General features: G+C 49.1%; 1 protein-coding gene across 4 annotated transcripts in view; it reads left to right on the top strand.

Moving 5' to 3' along the window:
• The window catches only part of LOC143973506 (uncharacterized), a 107,140-nt gene that overhangs the window by 70,889 nt on the left and 16,605 nt on the right, over positions 1–19,646 (top strand). Inside the window, exons 7-9 of one of the 4 annotated variants that reach the window (XR_013272064.1) lie at positions 4,921–5,181; positions 11,649–11,798; positions 13,340–13,486. Coding sequence is in view for 2 of the 4 variants with exons in the window: in XM_077474425.1 (XP_077330551.1) it covers positions 4,921–5,181; positions 13,340–13,607 (529 nt within the window). In the remaining 2 variants the exon portion in view is untranslated. Of the gene's footprint in view, positions 1–4,920; positions 5,182–11,648; positions 11,799–13,339; positions 13,608–19,646 lie in introns of those variants that run through there. The other 3 variants (XR_013272065.1, XM_077474425.1, XM_077474426.1) reach the window with 3 other exon arrangements.

Consider the following 19,646-nt stretch of genomic DNA (forward strand, 5'->3'; position numbering starts at 1 on the left):
CCTCTCCTCGTGTCTCCTTCCAGCGGCCAGAGTAGCTTCTCCTCTGGCTTCCCTCCGGGCGACCGGCTTCCCCTGCATCTCCTCCCTCCTCCTCCCAGCGTAGCTTCTCCTCTGGCTTCCCTCCAGGAGACCTGTTTCCCCTGAGTCTCCTCTCCTCGTGTCTCCTCCCAGCGGCCAGAGTAGTTTCTCTTCTGGCTTCTTTCTGGGCGACCGGCTTCCCCTGCGTCTCCTCCCTCCTTCTCCCAGTGTCCAGCGTAGCTTCTCCTCTGGCTTCCCTCCAGGAGACCTGTTTCCCCTGAGTCTCCTCTACTCGTGTCTCCTTAGAGCGGCCAGAGTAGCTTCTCCTCTGGCTTCCCTCCGGGCGACCGGCTTCCCCTGCGTCTCCTCCCTCCTTCTCCCAGTGTCCAGCGTAGCGTCTCCTCTGGCTTCCCTCCAGGAGACCTATTTCCCCTGAGTCTCCTCTCCTCGTGTCTCCTTCCAGTGGCCAGAGTAGCTTCTCCTCTGGCTTCCCTCCGGGCGACCGGCTTCCCCTGCATCTCCTCCCTCCTCCTTCCAGCGTCCAGCGTAGCTTCTCCTCTGGCTTCCCTCCAGGAGACCTGTTTCCCCTGAGTCTCCTCTCCTCGTGTCTCCTCCCAGCGGCCAGAGTAGTTTCTCTTCTGGCTTCTTTCTGGGCGACCGGCTTCCACTGCGTCTCCTCCCTCCTTCTCCCAGTGTCCAGCGTAGCTTCTCCTCTGGCTTCCCTCCAGGAGACCTGTTTCCCCTGAGTCTCCTCTACTCGTGTCTCCTTCCAGTGGCCAGAGTAGCTTCTCCTCTGGCTTCCCTCCGGTCGACCGGCTTCCCCTGCGTCTCCTCCCTCCTTCTCCCAGTGTCCAGCATAGCTTCTCCTCTGGCTTCCCTCCAGGAGACCTGTTTCCCCTGAGTCTCCTCTCCTCGTGTCTCCTCCCAGCGGCCAGAGTAGCTTCTCCTCTGGCTTCCCTCCGGGCGACCGGCTTCCCCTGTGTCTCCTCCCTCAGATAGGCCATCAGTACATCAGGAATGATCATTTTTCATATACAGTATCTATACCAAATATATGCCATAGTTTGTGGGCTCTCTAACTTTTCGACAGACTAAGTATTCAATATTCATTCGCTATTGTTGCACAACTGGGTGGGCTTTGGGCGGAGTGCTCTGTGCCCCGAGCCCACCCTATTTTGAAGCCTATTAAAGCCTAGCTCTAATCACGTGCTGCAAAAAAAAAACACCCCCCCTATTGGAATCCATGCATCCAACACCCTGCATGTATATTAGGGGCAGGGATGAGGGGGGCAGCACCTGTTACGCCCCTTATGGATGGGCCACCACTGTTTGAATCCAACCACCAGGATCACATTTTTTAGAAATTTCTCAGGCACCTCCTATGCTTACTACATTGTAGTGTTATGCATACATTGACTTTTTAATGATAATATTCAATAAATCATTTTACCATAAAATTGTTTTTTTGTTCCTATATCTAGTTGCCTTCAAAGTCCCAATCCTCTTCGGGGAACCTCTTTTTACTTTCCAAAAAGGAGTCATTTAGGGGGAATTTGTACTGTTATGGCATTTTCGGGCCTCAAGAAATGAGATAGGCCATCGGTACATCAGGAATGATCCATTTTCAGATACAGTATCTATACCAAATATATACCGTAGTTTGTGGACTCTATAACTTTTCGAAAGACTAAGTAATAGACTGATTTGGGTTATTTTCACCAAAGAAATGTAGCAGAATTCAGTTTGGCTTAAAGTGGTTGTAAACCCTTACAAACCACTTTGACCTACAGGTAAGCCTAGATTAAGGCTTACCTGTAGGTCCAAGCAATATCTCCTAAACCTATATGGTTTAGGAGATATTTGCCCGAAACCAGGCACTGAGCGCGGCATTCTCAGCGACAGAGCTGCCGCGCGTGTTGGCTCCCGTGCGCATGCGCGGGAGTGACGTCATCGCGGCTTCGCCGAATGACAGCGGCGGAGCTGCGAGACACCACCAACAAGATGGATGCGGCGGACTTCAGGGGACAGCGGCGACTTCGCTGGCTCCTGTGTCAGATAAGTGACACATAATGGGCTACTATGCTTTGCCTTTGCAGGGAATGAAAGAGGAAGTAAACTCAGGAAGTAAACTCATCCTTCCTCTTTAAACTTATGAAGATTATTTATTCGTAACATTTTATAATTATACATTTTTTTTAAAGTTTATTTATCAAAAAATAAAACACACAGTGGTGATTAAATACCGCCAAATGAAAGCTCTATTGTGTTAAAAAAGCTCATAAGGGTACAGTGTTGGATGACCGCCCAATTGTCATTCAAAGTGCGGCGGCGCTGAAAGCAGAATATTGACCTGGGCAGGAAGGGGGTAAAAGTGCCCGGTATTGAAGTGGTTAAAATAGCAACTTTTGGTAGATTGATCCTAAGGCCGCGTACACACGCGGGGACTGTTCGCTGAAACTTTGTTCGTCAAACAGTTGCCGCAACAGTCCGCTCAAAATTTGCATGAGCGGACTTGCCTACACACGGCACTTTTTGAGCGGACTGTTTCAGCGAACTGTTTGCCAAACAGTTCGCTCAACTTTTGAAATGAACGGACTCGCCCACATAAGGCGGAGGCAAGTCCGCCCATTTCGAGCGCGTGTACAGGTAGGCGGGGCCGGCGACGGAGACTTCGCTGGACCCGCTGCCTGGAATGAACTTAAAGGGACACCCAACGCCGAAAAAAATCGGCGTGGGGGTTCCCCCAAAGTCCACAACAGACCCTTGTCCGAGCACGCTACCCGGCCGGTCAGGAAAGGGGGAGCGAGCGAGCGCGCCCCCCCTCCTGAGCCGTACCAGGCCGCGTGCCCTCAACATGGGGGGTGCCTTGGGGAAGGGGGGGCCGCGCGGCCCCCCTACCCCAAAGCACCTTGTCCCCATGTTGATGAGGACAAGGGCCTCTTCCCGACAACCCTGGCCGTTGGTTGTCAGGGTCTGCGGGCGGGGGGCTTATCGGAATCCGGGAGCCCCCTTTAAGAAGGGGGCCCCCGGATACCGGCCCCCCACCCTATGTGAATGAGTATGGGGTACAATGTACCCCTACCCATTCACCTGTGAAAAAAAGTACAAAAAAAAACACAACACAGGGTTAAAATATTTTATTGCACAGCTCCGGGGGTCTTCCGTCTTCGGGGGTCTTCTCCGGACTCCTCCGCTATCTTCTTGTAGCTCTTTTGGTAGCGGAGGAGTCCGGCTTTCTTCCTCCCCGCCGCCGGCCTCTTCTTCCGACTTCGGGGGTCTTGTCCCCCTCTTCGGTTCTTCTGCCGGGCCACCGCGCCTTCTTATAGCTCTTTTAGAGGCGGTGGCCCGGTCTTCTGTCGCCGCTGTCGCCGCCGCCTTCCGTTCTTCTTCTTCTTCTTCTTCTTCTTCTTCTTCTTCTTCTCCAGGAGATGTTGACACGACGCTCTCTCCGGCCGGAATGCCAGAGCCGCCCTGCGCTGCCACTTATATAGTGCCAATGGGGCGGTGTCACATGGTATATGTCACATGGGTTGGTCACATGGGTTGATGTCACATGGGGACTATGACATCGTAAGGGGGCGGGGTCACCATGTGACATCAACCCATGTGACCAACCCATGTGACATATACCATGTGACACCGCCCCATTGGCACTATATAAGTGGCAGCGTTGGGCGGCTCTGGCATTCCGGCCGGAGAGAGCGACGTGTCAACATCTCCTGGAGAAGAAGAAGAAGAAGAAGAAGAACGGAAGGCAGCGGCGACAGAAGACCGGGCCACCGCCTCTAAAAGAGCTATAAGAAGGCGCGGTGGCCCGGCAGAAGAACCGAAGAGGGGGACAAGACCCCCGAAGTCGGGAGAAGAGGCCGGCGGCAGGGAGGAAGAAAGCCGGACTCCTCCGCTACCAAAAGAGCTACAAGAAGATAGCGGAGGAGTCCGGAGAAGACCCCCGAAGACGGAAGACCCCCGGAGCTGTGCAATAAAATATTTTAACCCTGTGTTGTGTTTTTTTTTGTACTTTTTTTCACAGGTGAATGGGTAGGGGTACATTGTACCCCATACTCATTCACATAGGGTGGGGGGCCGGTATCCTGGGGCCCCCTTCTTAAAGGGGGCTCCCGGATTCCGATAAGCCCCCCCGCCCGCAGACCCCGACAACCAACGGCCAGGGTTGTCGGGAAGAGGCCCTTGTCCTCATCAACATGGGGACAAGGTGCTTTGGGGTGGGGGGGCCGCGCGGCCCCCCCTTCCCCAAGGCACCCCCCATGTTGAGGGCACGCGGCCTGGTACGGCTGGGGGGGGGTGCGCGCTCGCTCGCCCCCCCTTTCCTGGCCGGCCGGGTAGCGTGCTCGGACAAGGGTCTGTTGTGGACTTTGGGGGAACCCCCACGCCGATTTTTTTCGGCGTTGGGTGTCCCTTTAAGTTCATTCCAGGCGGCGGTGCCCGCTACGTCTCCTTCGCGGGCCCCGCCTACCTGTCCATGCGCTCGAAATGGGCGGACTTTTCTCCGTGCGGGAAAAGTGCTCATTTCAAAAGTTGAGCGAACAAGCCCACACACGCGGCAACTGTTCGCTCAAACAAAGTTTCAGCGGACAGTTTTTCGGAATTTCCGAAAAACCTTGTTCAGGAGACTGTCCGCTGAAACTGTCCGCTGAAGCCCCACACACGAGCGGACTGTCCACTGAAACACTGTTCAGCGGACAAGGTTGAGCGAACAGTCCCCCCGTGTGTACGCGGCCTTAGTCACCACATCCTATAATGGCCAATGAGAGAGGAGCGGAACAGTATGGTGAAAAAGATAACCAGCGCTGGGCTTGGGCCAAGTGGGCCTGTCTATCAGGCACTGGTCACTCTTGAGTTACCCTTGCTCTAATACACAACTTATATGATTCTGTATTTCAGGCCAGTTGATCCTGCAGACAGCACTCTATATTCACGAAGGTGATCGTTTGATTCTGAAATGTCACCACAATCCTGGAATTACTGGATCACAGAGTAAATTTTACAAAAATAAAGCTGAATTAATTAATTTGAATAATGATCCTCTGTTTATGGTGTCAGACATTACCATGAATGCATCTGGTTTGTACAGCTGTATAAAAGAGTTATCTTGGGGTTCCTGGAGCTCTCAGTCCACAGTGTATGCCACCATAAAAGTCAAAGGTAAGGTCTGAATGCTGAATTTGGGATGAGCGGGTCTTTATCGCTTGCAGTTCTCCTATTTATGCCCAGAGCTTTAACGATTTGGTCTGTATTAAGCTTTGTGGTGGGATAGCACTGTCACTCAGAAGCTCCGCAGTGATTGGAGAAGCCATCAAGGAGTGGGTGACAGTGGCAGGGATGTGAAAGAAAAAAAAAAACTGTGAACAATGGAAATTCCAAAATCTACATTATGAGATATACAAACAGTTAAAAGATAAATAGAAGAAAGAAAAAAGAAAACATCCAATAAACATATACATCAAGTGATCGAATAACAGTAACAGGCATGTACTGGCCATTGGGACTACCGGGAGTTTCCCGGTGGGCTGATGGCTCAGTGGGCCACTCTGATGTAAGGGGGCTGGTGATGGGCCACTCTGATGTAAGGAGGTGCTGATGGGACACTCTGATGTAAGGAGGTGCTGATGGGACACTCTGATGTAAGGGGGCTGGTGATGGGCCACTCTGATGTAAGGGGGCTGCTCATGGGACACTCTGATGTAAGGGGGCTGCTCATGGGACACTCTGATGTAAGAGGGCTGCTCATGGGACACTCTGATGTAAGGAGGTGCTGATGGGACACTCTGATGAAAGGAGGTGCTGATAAGACACTCTGATGTAAGGGGGCTGCTCATGGGACACTCTGATGTAAGGGGGCTGCTCATGGGACACTCTGATGTAAGGGGGCTGATAATGGGACACTCTAATGTAAGGGGTGCTGATGGGACACTCAGTTAAAAAGGGGGCTGGTGATGGGATACTCTGTTGAAAGGGGGGTGGTGATGGGACACTCTGATGAAAGGGAGTGCTGATGGAACACTCAAACTGTAAGTGGGCCGGTCTGGATGAAGTCCAGGGCCAAATTTCTGTCCCAGTCCAGCCCTGAACAGTAATAATCAACATCCAAGGTAGTCTCTCACGATAGTGTCCTATGGTCCTAAAAATCATGTGCTCCACCATCTGTGATGCTCTCCATCACCAGGGGAGGGCTGGCAGCCTTAGGCCTGGGGGGGCAAGTCCAGTCAAGTGGCCCATTGAGCCACCGAATCAGCACACCATCCATGCCCACCTTTTTTTTCAATGCAGCCTCACTAGTGCCCATTAGCTCAGCCTCATCAGTGCCCATCAATGCAGCCTGATCAAAGCTGCCTGATCAGTGCCCATCAATGCAGCCTCACCATTGTCCATAAATGCAGCCTAACTAGTGTCTACCCAATGCAGCCTGATTACTGGGGCAGGGCAAACGCAGCGTATAGGGGGGGAGATGGGATGTGGGGGTCAGCTGGGGGTGTCAGGGTCTCAAACCTGGCATCTCAGCTCAGTAGGTCCTTGCATGCCTTGTCCTCCTGGGGGGGTGATTCTCCTGGTCCTGGGGTAAAGTTGCTGCCAGCACTGAGCCAGCCACGAGTCTCGACTCCCTGGCGCTCCCCACATCAAAGACTACAGTTGTAGTCTCCTCTGTGTTTGGGCGCAGACTACAACTCCCAGAAAGCAAAAGCGGACGGCCGTGGCAGCCGTACCCCCAGCCCAGCTTCCTAGAGAAGGAAAAAAATGTCAGTGGGCAGCAGCCGCCTTCAACATAAGTTAGGGCAGCCTGGGGGAAATTGCCCCCCCTTTCCCCCGGCTCAGCCTGCCCCTGTCCATCACTATAGGAAGAACCATCAAATTTAAAGTAATCGTAAAGCCTTGTGTCAACTTTTTGGTTTTCTTGAAGGCACTGATGATGTAGCTCCGACCAAATGAATGCCCCCTGAGAAGGCAACATCACCAGTGCCTTTAGGGAGATCTCCTACGTAATTGGTAAAACCTTGCAGTATTGTTGTATTGAGCGTTACGTGAGCTCATAACCTCATACTGCTCATCTTGTGCCTGTGCCTTATGATATTACATTCATTTGTTTAAAAAAAAAAAGCCTTCCCCCGTGATCTTGCTTTTTTTTTTTTAATACGGACAAATGTAGAATCGTATGGGACATGTGCGAGATGAGCCGCAGGATGCCATGCGCTCCATACGACCATATTGCAAGCCGATCCTGGAAAGAACTGTTAACATGGATGTGTGGAATCATGGCACGGGCAGTTAGAGAGGCACAATAATAAGGATGAAAGGAGGAGAGGTAGACATTTTGGACAATTTCATGCTGCCAACTTTGTGGGAACAGTTTGGGGATGGCCCCTTCCTGTTCCAACATGACTGCGCACCAGTGTACAAAGCAAAGTCCATAAAGACATGGATGAGCGAGTTTGGGGGTGGAGGAACTTCACTGGCCTACACACAGTCCTGATTTCAACCCGATAGAACACCTTTAAGATGAATTAGAGCGGAAACTGCGAGCCAGGCTTTCTTGTCTAACATCAGTGCCGGACCTCACAAATGCTCTTCTGGAAGAATGGTCAAACATTCCCATAGACTCCTAAACCTTGTAGACGGCCTTCCCAGAAGAGTTGAAGCTGTTATAGCTGCAAGGGGTGGGTCAATATTGATACCCTACAGACTAAAACGGGGGTGCCATTAAAGGTCATGTGTGTAAAGGCAGGTGTCCGAATACTTTGACAATATAGCGTAGATAGATAGATAGATGGATGGATAGATAGATAGATAGATAGATAGATAGATAGACTGCAGCATTATGAAGAAAGCCTCTGGGTCTATGTTAGCCCTTGTACATACGGTCGGACATTCTGTCAACCAAATCCGTTGGATTTTGTCCGAAACTGTTGCATACACACAGTCGGACGAAGTTGTCGGAAAATCCGATTGTACATAACGTGATGACGTTATTTCGTTACGACGGGACTACGTTTAGGCTAGTAGCCAATAGCTTTGGTCTAGGAATTTGATCTGAGCATGCGTGGCACTTTGTCCGTGGGAGTAGGCTACACATGATCGGAGTATGTCTGATCGGAGCATTTTGTCGGAAAATTTTATGGACAAGTTGGAAAACTTGGTCCGTCGGATACTCCGACGGAAACAGTCCGATGGAGACCACACACAGTCGGAATATCCGACAAAACGGTCCGATAGGACACATTCCGTCGGAAACTCCGACCGTGTGTACAAGGGCTAACAGTAGAAGGGGTCCCAGAACCCGCCAACACACACATCTAGTGTAAATGGGTCCCTAAGTCCTGAAAGGACCTTGTGAAGCTGCACAGTCTACAAAAAATGTTCCATAGACCCCTTCCTTTAATCAATTGTAATCAATTTTTTCTCTATTCTTGTCTTTGGACATAGTAGGGTAACATATTGCTTGTTCTTTCAAACCTTGACAAGCCATCTGTTGCTTCCATAAAGATTGAAATTTGCAGCCCTTTTGGAATTCCAGTCCCGTTCCCTGAAATGAGTAGGAAATTGGCCATTAAGGATGAATGACTCACATGATAGTTCCTGCAATTTGAGAGCTCCTTGTTTGTTTCCATGCAAACTATTTTTCCTTCAGCCGCTCCATGACTGATGCCAAAAGTCTTTCTTATGTTTCTGCAATAGGGTGTTAGCAGCTGGCACACAGTGTGGGACACACTCCGACACTTGGCCAATTGAATAGTGGTCATGGTAATACTTGGGAACAGGATAGAACTAATATACAGTAGATGGGAAACACCAGGAGGGTTTGTACATACAAGCTTCACTAAGTGAAAAAGAAATGTGTAACGGAATATTTGCAAAGTCATCAAGCTTCATGTTGAAGTCTTTAAAGCCAACTTCAGCTCCAGTATTGGGAAGTTGAACACAGCTCTTAATGGTAGAGCTGACTGTCCTTCAAACAAACTGTTAGCAGACTTCATTAGGCTTTTAACAGGCTTCGAGTAATGCTGAAGTTTACTGATACATACTGAAGCCTGCTAGCAGTTTGTTGAAAGCAGTGGCACCATTCTTACCACTACTCCTCCCACTGACACCAGGGCAGCATGGGGGGCACAGTGGTGTGGTGGGTAGCACTCTCGCCTAGCAGTACAGAAGGGTCGCTGTTTCGAATCCCAACCAAAACTCTACCTCTGGTTTCCTCCCACACTCCAAAGATATGATGGTCACTGGGCAATGACAGGTCACTGGGCACTGGTGGGCACTGTTGAGACTGGCTTCAATTGGCTTGTGTCCAAAATTAGCCCTAGTATAGGAATGGGGACCACCTTGGATTGTGGACTCCTTGAGGGTAGAGACCGATGTGAGTGTGCAATGTACAGGGATAGGGACAATTGAGACACTCACTCTGGATGGACTGGTGTCTTTGTTCAAACTTACTAACTATCTATGTACGGTAACTATCTACCAGCAATGGGGCTCCATTTTAATACCAATGATGGGGCACTATTCCTCCAACTAGTACCAATAATGGAACGCTATCCCTACCACTGACACCAATGATGGGACACTATTTCTCCCATTGACACCAATGATGGGGCACTATTCCTCACACTGATACCAATAATGGGGCACTATTCCTCAAACTGATACCAATAATGGGGCACTATTCCTCACACTGATACTAATGATGGGGTGCTATTTATTCCACTGACACCAACGATGGCGCACTATTCTTCCCACTGATACCAATGGTGGGGCACTATTTCTACCATTGACACCAATGATGGAATATTATTCCTCCCACTGACATCAGCAATGGGGAATTATTCCTCCCACTTACACCAATGATGGGGCACTATTCCCTCATTTTATGCCAACGATGGGGCATTATTTCCCCCATTGACACCAACAGCGGAACACTATCCTTCCCACTGATGCCAATGATGGGGCATGATTCCTCCCACTGATACTAATGATGTAGCTCTATTCATCCCAATGATACCACTAATGACAGGTCACTGGGCACTGATTGGTAGCACTGGTGGGCACTGTTGAGACTGCACTGATAATCCCTGATCACTGATGTCCCTTCAACACAAGCCGGTTGTTGGCTCTTTTTTTCTCTCTCCTCAGCATGAGGAAAGAAAAGCTGACAAACGGCTTGTGTTTGCTTCTGTGATCAGCTGTCATTGGACACAGCTGATTGCGTGGTAAAGGGCTGCTGTGATTGGCCCTTTACCCCGATCTGTGATCAGCTAAGTCCAAAGGATTTAGTGATCACAGAGCACACCGCAGGGGGCAGCGCGATCGACCACAATATACGCCCTACCGGCAAATTAATCCCACGCTATAGCTTTATTTCGGCTAAGGGAAGAGGAGGGGTTACAGGCTACGTTCACCTTTTCCACAGAACAACCCTATGCAGATATTAAAAATCATTGCAGCTGTGTAAAATATTCATTATTTTATGGTCACAGCTGTAGGCCATTTTATGCTAGTAAAATGCACATATGTGAAAAACAAAAAAATATCAAAATAGTCCCAACAAAGTATAAGCAATCTTGAACATCCAGTGACAGAAATTTCTTGCTGTGTGATATTGATGAATGTTTATTCCTTCACCAAGACACGCACCTCCGTGAATGGCGTGCGTTCCACTGGCCGTGTACCAGAGGGACCAGAAGTGGCATGAGATAATGTGACCAGGTACTGCCGCCGACGTACGTTTCGTCGGTTACGCCTTCGGGAGAAGACGTAACCGACAAAACGTACGTCGGCGGCGGTACCTGGTCACGTTACCCCACGGCACTTCCGGTCCCTCTGGTTGCTGTACACGGCCAGTGGAACGCATGCCATCCACTGAGGTGGAAGCAAAGTGATTCAGACAAGCCAGCAGCTCCAGTGCCGATCGTGTGTGGGCCAATCCGATCGTGTGTGGGATAATCCGATCCTTTTTCGTTAAAAAATCAGACGGTCCTTGAAATAGAACATGTTTCAAATCTGTCCGACGGACTCAATTCCCATCGGGAAAACTGTTTGTCTGTGTGCTGGTCCGACGGACCAATACGACGCAAGGGCAGCTATTGGCCACTGGCTATTGATCTTTCTATTTTAGTCCCGTCTTACGTCATCACGTTCAAAATGAACGGAGTTTCAAATGGACTTAGTCTGTTCGTGTGCAGCCAAGTTTGTTCATTCGCAAAGTCCAACGTTACTCCGCCGAATGTCCGTTGGGAAGAACGTCGAACCTAGTCTGCCGGAAAGTCCGGACCTCTGTGTGCGGCATAACAGGTTTTCTTATAAGATTGCCCTGTATTTGGCTCCATCCATCTTTCCATCAACTCTGACCAGCTTCCCTGTCCCTGATGAAGAAAAGCATCCCCACAACATGATCCTGCCACCACCATGTTTCACAGTGGGGATGATGTGTTCAGGGTGAAGTTCAGTGTTAGTTTTCCGCCACGCATATCGTATTGCTTTTAGGCCAAAAAATTTAATTTTTGTCTCAATTGACCAGGGCACCTTCTTCCACATGTTTGCTGAGTCCCCCACATTGCTTCTCACAAACTGCAAACAGGACTTCTTATGGCTTTCCTCTAACCATGTCTTTTTTTTGTGGACAGCATGACTAATAGTTGTCCTGTGGACAGATTCTCCCACCCGAGCTGTGGATCTCTGCAGCTCCTCCAGAGTTACCATGGGCCTCTTGGCTGCTTCTCCGATGAATGCTCTCCTTGCCCGGCCGGTCAGTTTAGGTGGACGGCCATGTCTTGGTAAGTTTGTAGTTGTGCCATACTCTTTCCATGATGGATTGAACAGTGCTCCCAGAGATGTTCAAAGCTTGGGATACTTTGTTATAACCTAACCCTGCTTTAAACTTCTCCACAACTTTTTTCCCTGACATGTCTGGTGTGTTCCTTGGCCTTCATCATGCTGTTTGTACTCTAACACACCTCTGACGGCTTCACAGAACAGCTGTATTTATACTGAGATTACATTACATACAGGTGGACTCTATTTACTTTTTAGGTGACTTCTGAAGGCAATTAGTTTCACTAGAATGTAGTTAGGGGTATCAGAGTAAAGGGGGGGGCTGAATACAAATGAATGCCACACTTTTCAAATATTTATTTGTAATAAAAATTGAAAGCAATTTATAATTTTCCTTCCACTTCACAATTATGTGGCACTTTGTGTTGGTCTATCACATAGAATCCAAAGAAAGTACATGGATGTTTTTGATTGTAACATGAAAAAACGTGGGGAATTACAAGGGGTAGGAATACTATTTCAAGGCACTGCATATATATTGTACATGTATAATGGAGATGCTATAAGTGGTTGTAAACCTCAGGCATTTAATAGGAACAAAGCATATCCCTCTACAGTATAGTGTTTACTTGTCTCAGAGCACTACGTGCCATTTCTATATGCAGCCCCATTCCTCTGCTATCAGCACGAGTCACTTCTGACAAGTTTTCATGACACCAAGAGAAAAAAAGGTGACGGGGAGGGATCTCCAGCACACAGAATACGATTGACAGCCTCAGCACTGTTCTTGTGTGTTGTGTGTAAGGGGGTGTGTCCAGGGGTGGACTGACAACTAATGGGGCCCCCGGGCAATAGGAGATTATGGGGCCCCCAGGCAATCTGGGTTTATGGGGCCACACAGTATACACACACACAGTATACAATCACACAGTATACACAGACATGTTTCTATTGGCTGAGAAGGTACTGGAGAGGTGGGGCAGCTATAATCTTGGGATTTTTAGACCAAAGTATGTCGGTAAGGGACATTTCAGAGACAAATGTAAAAAAAAAACACAGATTTTTACATACTGTCCCTGGTTTTACTGAGGCTGGCAACCCTGATGGGGCCCCCTTGTGGCTCGGGGACCTCGGGCAGTTCCCGAGTGGCCCAATGGTTAGTCCGCCCCTGGGTGTGTCCCTTCCCTCCAATCAGCTCCCCTCACTGAGCTCTGCAGAGTGTAACTTCACCTCTCCACACCCCTTTTACTGACAGCTCAGATAAGCTTTATAAATCCTGCAGCTAAACAGGTACAACTTATGTAGGGGGATTTGTTTCATCTCCGTGTGTCACTTGAGGTCAGTCAATTTACTGGGTATGTGGAAGGTTTTACAACCACTTTAATGTAAATAACTGTATCAGTCTGTGTTTCAAAACCCTGTTTCTATATATATAGTAGGTAATTAAATATGTACATGGTTGGCAGCCATTCTTGCTCATGGCTCTGTTTTTTTCCTTCATAAAAGAACGACCAATTACCCTGTGACATTTGTGTTTTTACAGAACTGTTCACAGTCCCTGTAATCAGCGTGACCCCAAATCCAGCAAAAGCAGGTTATAACGTGACTCTAAAATGTCAGGCAACTGCCTCGAAATACAAACTGAAAACAGAACTGTTGTATGGGATCTACAAAGATGGACAGATCATTCAGAGATTCAGCTTGGCTAATCAAAGCACAATTCCGGCCGGAAAACGTTCTGGGAAATATTACTGTGCTGTGACACCTAAAACGAGCTGTGACAAAGAAAAGCCAAGAAATGAATCTAAAAAGTAAGTATATATCAAGAGCTGGGAGATAGTATAAAGCAAGGGTGTCAAACTCCAATTTTATTGACTGCTGCATCAGCAGTATAGTTTCCTACAAAGAGCCGTTCGTGCAGAATTCGGGATTATGCTACACACAGAGTGCAGGGTTCAGGAGTGCGTTACATACAGAGTGTAGAGATCAGGATTGCACTACGTACAGAGTGTAAGGTTCAGGGGTGCGCTATGTAGACATGGGCTCCGTCAATAAATTTGTTTCTTTCTGTTCCGTTTCGATTCGTAATGAAATTAATTCGTACTTCGTATTTCGTGTCCAAAATTCCGTTCTGTTTCATACGAAATACAAATTGTCGTTAGGTTAGTTTATTATGACTTGCAAACGACTTCTGTAATAGAAGTCAATGTAAGTTGCCTGAAGACATCAGTGAAGGACTTTCCTCCTCTCTGGGCAGGCTGCCAAGAAAAGACCAAAGTGATATAATTGTTTCTTCTTCAATGGACTGAACTCCCTGTGTAGAAGTTCTCAGTTTAACCATTTAAAGACTAAATCTTTTCTGACACTTGCTGCTTACAAGTAAAAATCCAGTATTTTCTGCTAGAAAATCACTCAGAAGCCCCAAAAATTATATGTATTTTTTAGCAGAGACCCTAGGGAATAAAATAGCGGTTGTTGCAATATTTTATGTGACGCGGTATTTGCGCAGAGGTCTTTCAGACGCAAGTTGGCCCTTTTTTTTCGGTCGACCTCTAGAGAGCACTGACATTAACAATAAGCATAATGACTGAGTCGTCATCCGAAATCCAGAATTCGTAAACAAAAGTTCGTATTCCGTACAGAATTCGGACGCACGGCAATTCGTATTTCGGATCCTCGAATTTTGGGAAATTTGTACGAATTTGAGATTCGTATGAAACGAATCGCACATATCTAGCGATATGTACAGAGCACAGTTCCAGCAGAGTGTAGGGTTCAGGGGTACACTATTTAGAGAGTGCAGTTCCAGTGGTGCCCTATACAGATTGTAGGGTTTAGGAGTGCATTACATACATAGTGCAGGGATCAGGATTACACTATGTATAGAGTGTAGGGTTCAGGGGTGTGCTATGTACAGAGCACAGTTCCAGCAGTGCCTTATGCACAGAGTGCAGGGCTCAGGATTTCGCTTTGTACAGAGTGTAGGGTCCAGGGTGCGTTATGTACAGAGTGTAGGGTTCAGGATTACACTATGTATAGAGTGTAGGGTTCAGGGGTGCGCTATGTACAAAGTGCAGTTTCAGTGGTGCCCTTTGCACAGAGTGCAGGGTTCAGGAGTACGTTACGTACAGAGTGTGGGGTTCAGGATTACGCTATGTACAGAGTGTAGGGTTCAGGGGTACACTTTCTAGGGAGTGCAGTTCCAGTGGTGCCCTATATACAGAGTGAAGGGTTCAGGAGTACGTTATGTACACAGTGCAGAGTTCAGGATTACACTATGTACAGAGTGTAGGGTTCAGGAGTGCATTGCGTACAGAGTGCAGGGTTAAGGATTATGCTATGTACAGAGTGTAGGGTTCATGGGTGCTCTATGTACAGTGCATACAGTACATATGCTACAGTACATAGGGTTGAGTGAGGTACAGTCTGCTGTTCTGTAAGGACCGGTATCGGTCCACAATAGATAGGGTTGAGGTGCACCACTGCTGACCGCTGCCCTATACTGCAGCAGTCCTTCAGCAGTATAGGGACTGACGTACAGTCTGCTAATCAGTCACACACAACCTACTTGGTCCACAAAGGTCCTTATAAGGATTGGTAACTTGGTGTAGGGTGCTACAGTACATAGGGTTGAGTGAGGTACAGTCTGCTGTTCTGTAAGGACCGGTATCGGCCCACAATACATAGGGTTGAGGTGCACCACTGCTGACCGCTGCCCTATACTGCAGCAGTCCTTCAGCAGTATAGGGACTGACGTACAGTCTGCTAATCAGTCACACACAACCTACTTGGTCCACAAAGGTCCTTATAAGGACTGGTAAGGTCCAGGGTGCTAAAGTACATAGGGTTGAGTGAGGTACAGTCTGCTGTTCTGTAAGGACCGGTATCGGTCCACAATACATAGGGTTGAGGTGCACCACTGCTGACCGCTGCCCTATACTGCAGCAGTCCTTCAGCAGTATAGGGACTGACGTACAGTCTGCTAATCAGTCACACACAACCTACTTGGTCCACAAAGGTCCTTATAAGGACTGGTAACTTGGTGTAGGGTGCTACAGTACATAGGGTTGAGTGAGGTACAGTCTGCTGTTCTGTAAGGACCGGTATCGGTCCACAATACATAGGGTTGAGGTGCACCACTGCTGACCGCTGCCCTATACTGCAGCAGTCCTTCAGCAGTATAGGGACTGACGTACAGTCTGCTAATCAGTCACACACATCCTACTTGGTCCACAAAGGTCCTTATAAGGACTGGTAACTTGGTGTAGGGTGCTACAGTACATAGGGTTGAGTGAGGTACAGTCTGCTGTTCTGTAAGGACCGGTATCGGTCCACAATACATAGGGTTGAGGTGCACCACTGCTGACCGCTGCCCTATACTGCAGCAGTCCTTCAGCAGTATAGGGACTGACGTACAGTCTGCTAATCAGTCACACACATCCTACTTGGTCCACAAAGGTCCTTATAAGGACTGGTAACTTGGTGTAGGGTGCTACAGTACATAGGGTTGAGTGAGGTACAGTCTGCTGTTCTGTAAGGACCGGTATCGGTCCACAATACATAGGGTTGAGGTGCACCACTGCTGACCGCTGCCCTATACTGCAGCAGTCCTTCAGCAGTATAGGGACTGACATACAGTCTGCTAATCAGTCACACACAACCTACTTGGTCCACAAAGGTCCTTATAAGGACTGGTAAGGTCCAGGGTGCTAAAGTACATAGGGTTGAGTGAGGTACAGTCTGCTGTTCTGTAAGGACCTGTATCGGTCCACAATAGATAGGGTTGAGGTGCACCACTGCTGACCGCTGCCCTATACTGCAGCAGTCCTTCAGCAGTATAGGGACTGACGTACAGTCTGCTAATCAGTCACACACAACCTACTTGGTCCACAAAGGTCCTTATAAGGACTGGTAACTTGGTGTAGGGTGCTACAGTACATAGGGTTGAGTGAGGTACAGTCTGCTGTTCTGTAAGGACCGGTATCGGTCCACAATACATAGGGTTGAGGTGCACCACTGCTGACCGCTGCCCTATACTGCAGCAGTCCTTCATCGGTATAGGGACTAAGAGTTTTGTCACAGGGTCATTTAAAAAATGACAGGCAGAGGAAGAGGCAGGCCCTTCCGCAGGGGTGGTAGGGGTAGGGCAGGAGCAACAGCCTTGAGCCAAAGTGGGAAGTTGCAGAAGGTGCGTTCAATTACTTTAAAGGACGCACCAGACTTGGTTGAGTGGCTCACTCAGCCTTACTCTTCTGCACCCTCCTCATCCTCTCGATCTGCACCCTCTTCTTCACTCTCTGCTATGTGCACCCCCAAAGACACTACCACCAACAACACCACCACCACCACCACATACCTTCTGCTTGAGTCACAGGAATTATTTTCCGATCCATATCAAGAGGACATTTCTGATGCGCAGCCACTCTTGGTATTGGATCAGGAAGAGGAGGTAGCAACAACCACTACTCAGCAGTCTGACGACAGTACCCAGATCAGCCCAAGGAGGAGGTTGGTCCCCGGTGTTGCTGCCTACTCCGAGATCTCTACTTATAGCGGTGGGGAAGGTGACGTTGATGATGACGTGTCTAGTGATGTCACGTGGGTGCCCACAAGAGAGGATGAGGAGGGGAGTTCAGAGGGAGATATGGACCAGCAGATAGGGAGGAGAAGCAGGAATAACTTACATTGCACAGGAGGGACAAAGCAGACTGCAAATGTATCAGGAGCGAGTCATCGACCATGTACGGTTACATCTGGCGCTCCCATGACACCGGCACATGGCTCCGCAGTGTGGGCTTTTTTTAACGTGTCCGCTGCTGACACTAGCGTTGCCATCTGCAATCTTTGCAGTCAACGCATTAGTCGCAGTAAGCCCAACACTCACCTAGGGACGACCGCCTTAAGAAGGCACATGGGCAGCCATCACCGAGCCGAGTGGGAGCAACGGAACACACAAAGCCACACTGCAGGCTCTCACCGTCCAGCCTCGTCTTCTACTTCTCCTTCTCCTCACAATTGTCCTCCACTCCACCTTCCATCACGCCAAGCTCACATTTTTTCTGCAAAAGGGCAGGCTTCCGTGGGCCTAATGTTCGAGCGTAAAAAAATGATGATGCCGGATAACCCTCTTGCCCAACGATTGACGGCTGGCTTGTCAGAACTCATAGCCCGCCAACTACTGCCATATAAACTGGTGGACTCGGAGGCCTTTCGCAAATTTGTGGCCATTGGAACTCCACAATGGAAGGTCCCAGGAAGGAAGTATTTCTCAGAGAAGGGCATCCCAGAGCTATATGGCCATGTTCAGCAAAAAAGTGAATGTATCTCTGGCACACAGTGTCGGTGCCAAGATACATCTGACCACAGACACGTGGTCTAGCAAACACGGGCAGGGAAGGTATATCACTTTTACTGCCCACTGGGTGAACCTTCTGACGGCCGTCAAGCAAGTAACCCGTGGCACCCGTGTAGATTTGGTTTTACCGCCACGGATTGCATGCAGGCCTGACTCTTCTTCTTCTCCTCCTCCTCCTACTCCATCCTCCTCCCTCTCCTCCTCAGCTGCCTCCTCCTTTTCCGCTGCTAGCGTCTCTTCCGCTGCACCGCCCAAGCTCCCCAGAACCTATTCCACATGCCAGGTGAGACGTTGCCATGCCGTGCTGCGTCTGTTGTGCCTGGAAGCCAAGAGCCACACTGGCCCAGCACTCCTTTCAGCTTTGCTTTCACAGGCAGATCAGTGGCTAACACCGCTCAATTTGACAGTTGGTAAAGTGGTGTGTGACAACGGTGCCAATCTGCTTAGCGCATTGAAACAGGGCAAAATCACGCACGTGCCATGCATGACACACGTCTTAAACTTGGTCGTGCAGTGATTCGTTGTCAAATACCCTGGGGTCCAGGACATCTTGCGGCAGGCAAGGAAAATCTCGGCCCATTTCAGAAGATCTTACACGGCCATGGCTCGCCTTGCTGACATTCAGCGGCGACACAATCTGCCAGTCAGACGTCTTATTTGCGATTGCCCAACGCGATGGAACTCAACCTTCTATATGCTTGATAGGCTGCTCCAGCAGAAACATGCAGTTAACGTCTACCTGTATGAACTCTGCGGCAGAAACGGTTCTGGGGAGCTGGGGTTTTTTTCACCGCGCCAGTGGCTGCTCATGCAGACTTCTGCGGCCATTTGAGGAGATCACCAAACTGGTCAGTCGCAGCCATGGCGCCATCAGTGACATGGTACCTTATGCCTTCTTTATGGAGCGTGCATTGCGTTGTGTCATTGATCAAGCTGTGGAGGAGCGGGAAGATGAGGAAGTCGCAATGCTGGATGAATTTCCAGGGGGGGCTAATCTATCTGAGACAAGTCAACAACAGGAGTCTGAAGAGGAGTCAGAGGACGATGGTGTCGGGGCGGATGAGGAGGAGCAAGAAGAGCATGCTTTAAACCTTTCTGGGATCCCTGTTGTGCGTGGATGGGGAGAGGAGAATGAAGAGGACGACATTATCCTGGATGATGAGCAGGAGCCAGGCCACCACACCGCTTCCACTTTAGTGCAAATGGGGGCCTTCATGCTCCAGTGTTTTAATAGGGACCCCCGTATAAAAAGCATGAGGGTCAAGGACCAGTACTGGGTGGCAACGTACTTAGACCCCCGGTACAAAAACAGAATGCAGCACTTCCAGGCCTTGCTTCGAGAAATGCTGCATTCTGCTTTTGCATGCGCTGGCAGAGGAGCAATTCCCACTCCCAGAGAAGGAGTTGCGGGTACCAATCCAACAGCGCCTGCAAGAAGAGGCCGGTTTAAAGATGTGTTGGTGACTTCGGATATGAGGTCATTCTTTCAGCCGAC

This window comes from Lithobates pipiens, unplaced genomic scaffold (assembly GCF_037356315.1).
Source record: "Lithobates pipiens isolate NorthernLeopardFrog02 unplaced genomic scaffold, aLitPip1_a1.2 Scaffold_83, whole genome shotgun sequence".
Lineage (NCBI taxonomy): Eukaryota > Metazoa > Chordata > Amphibia > Anura > Ranidae > Lithobates > Lithobates pipiens.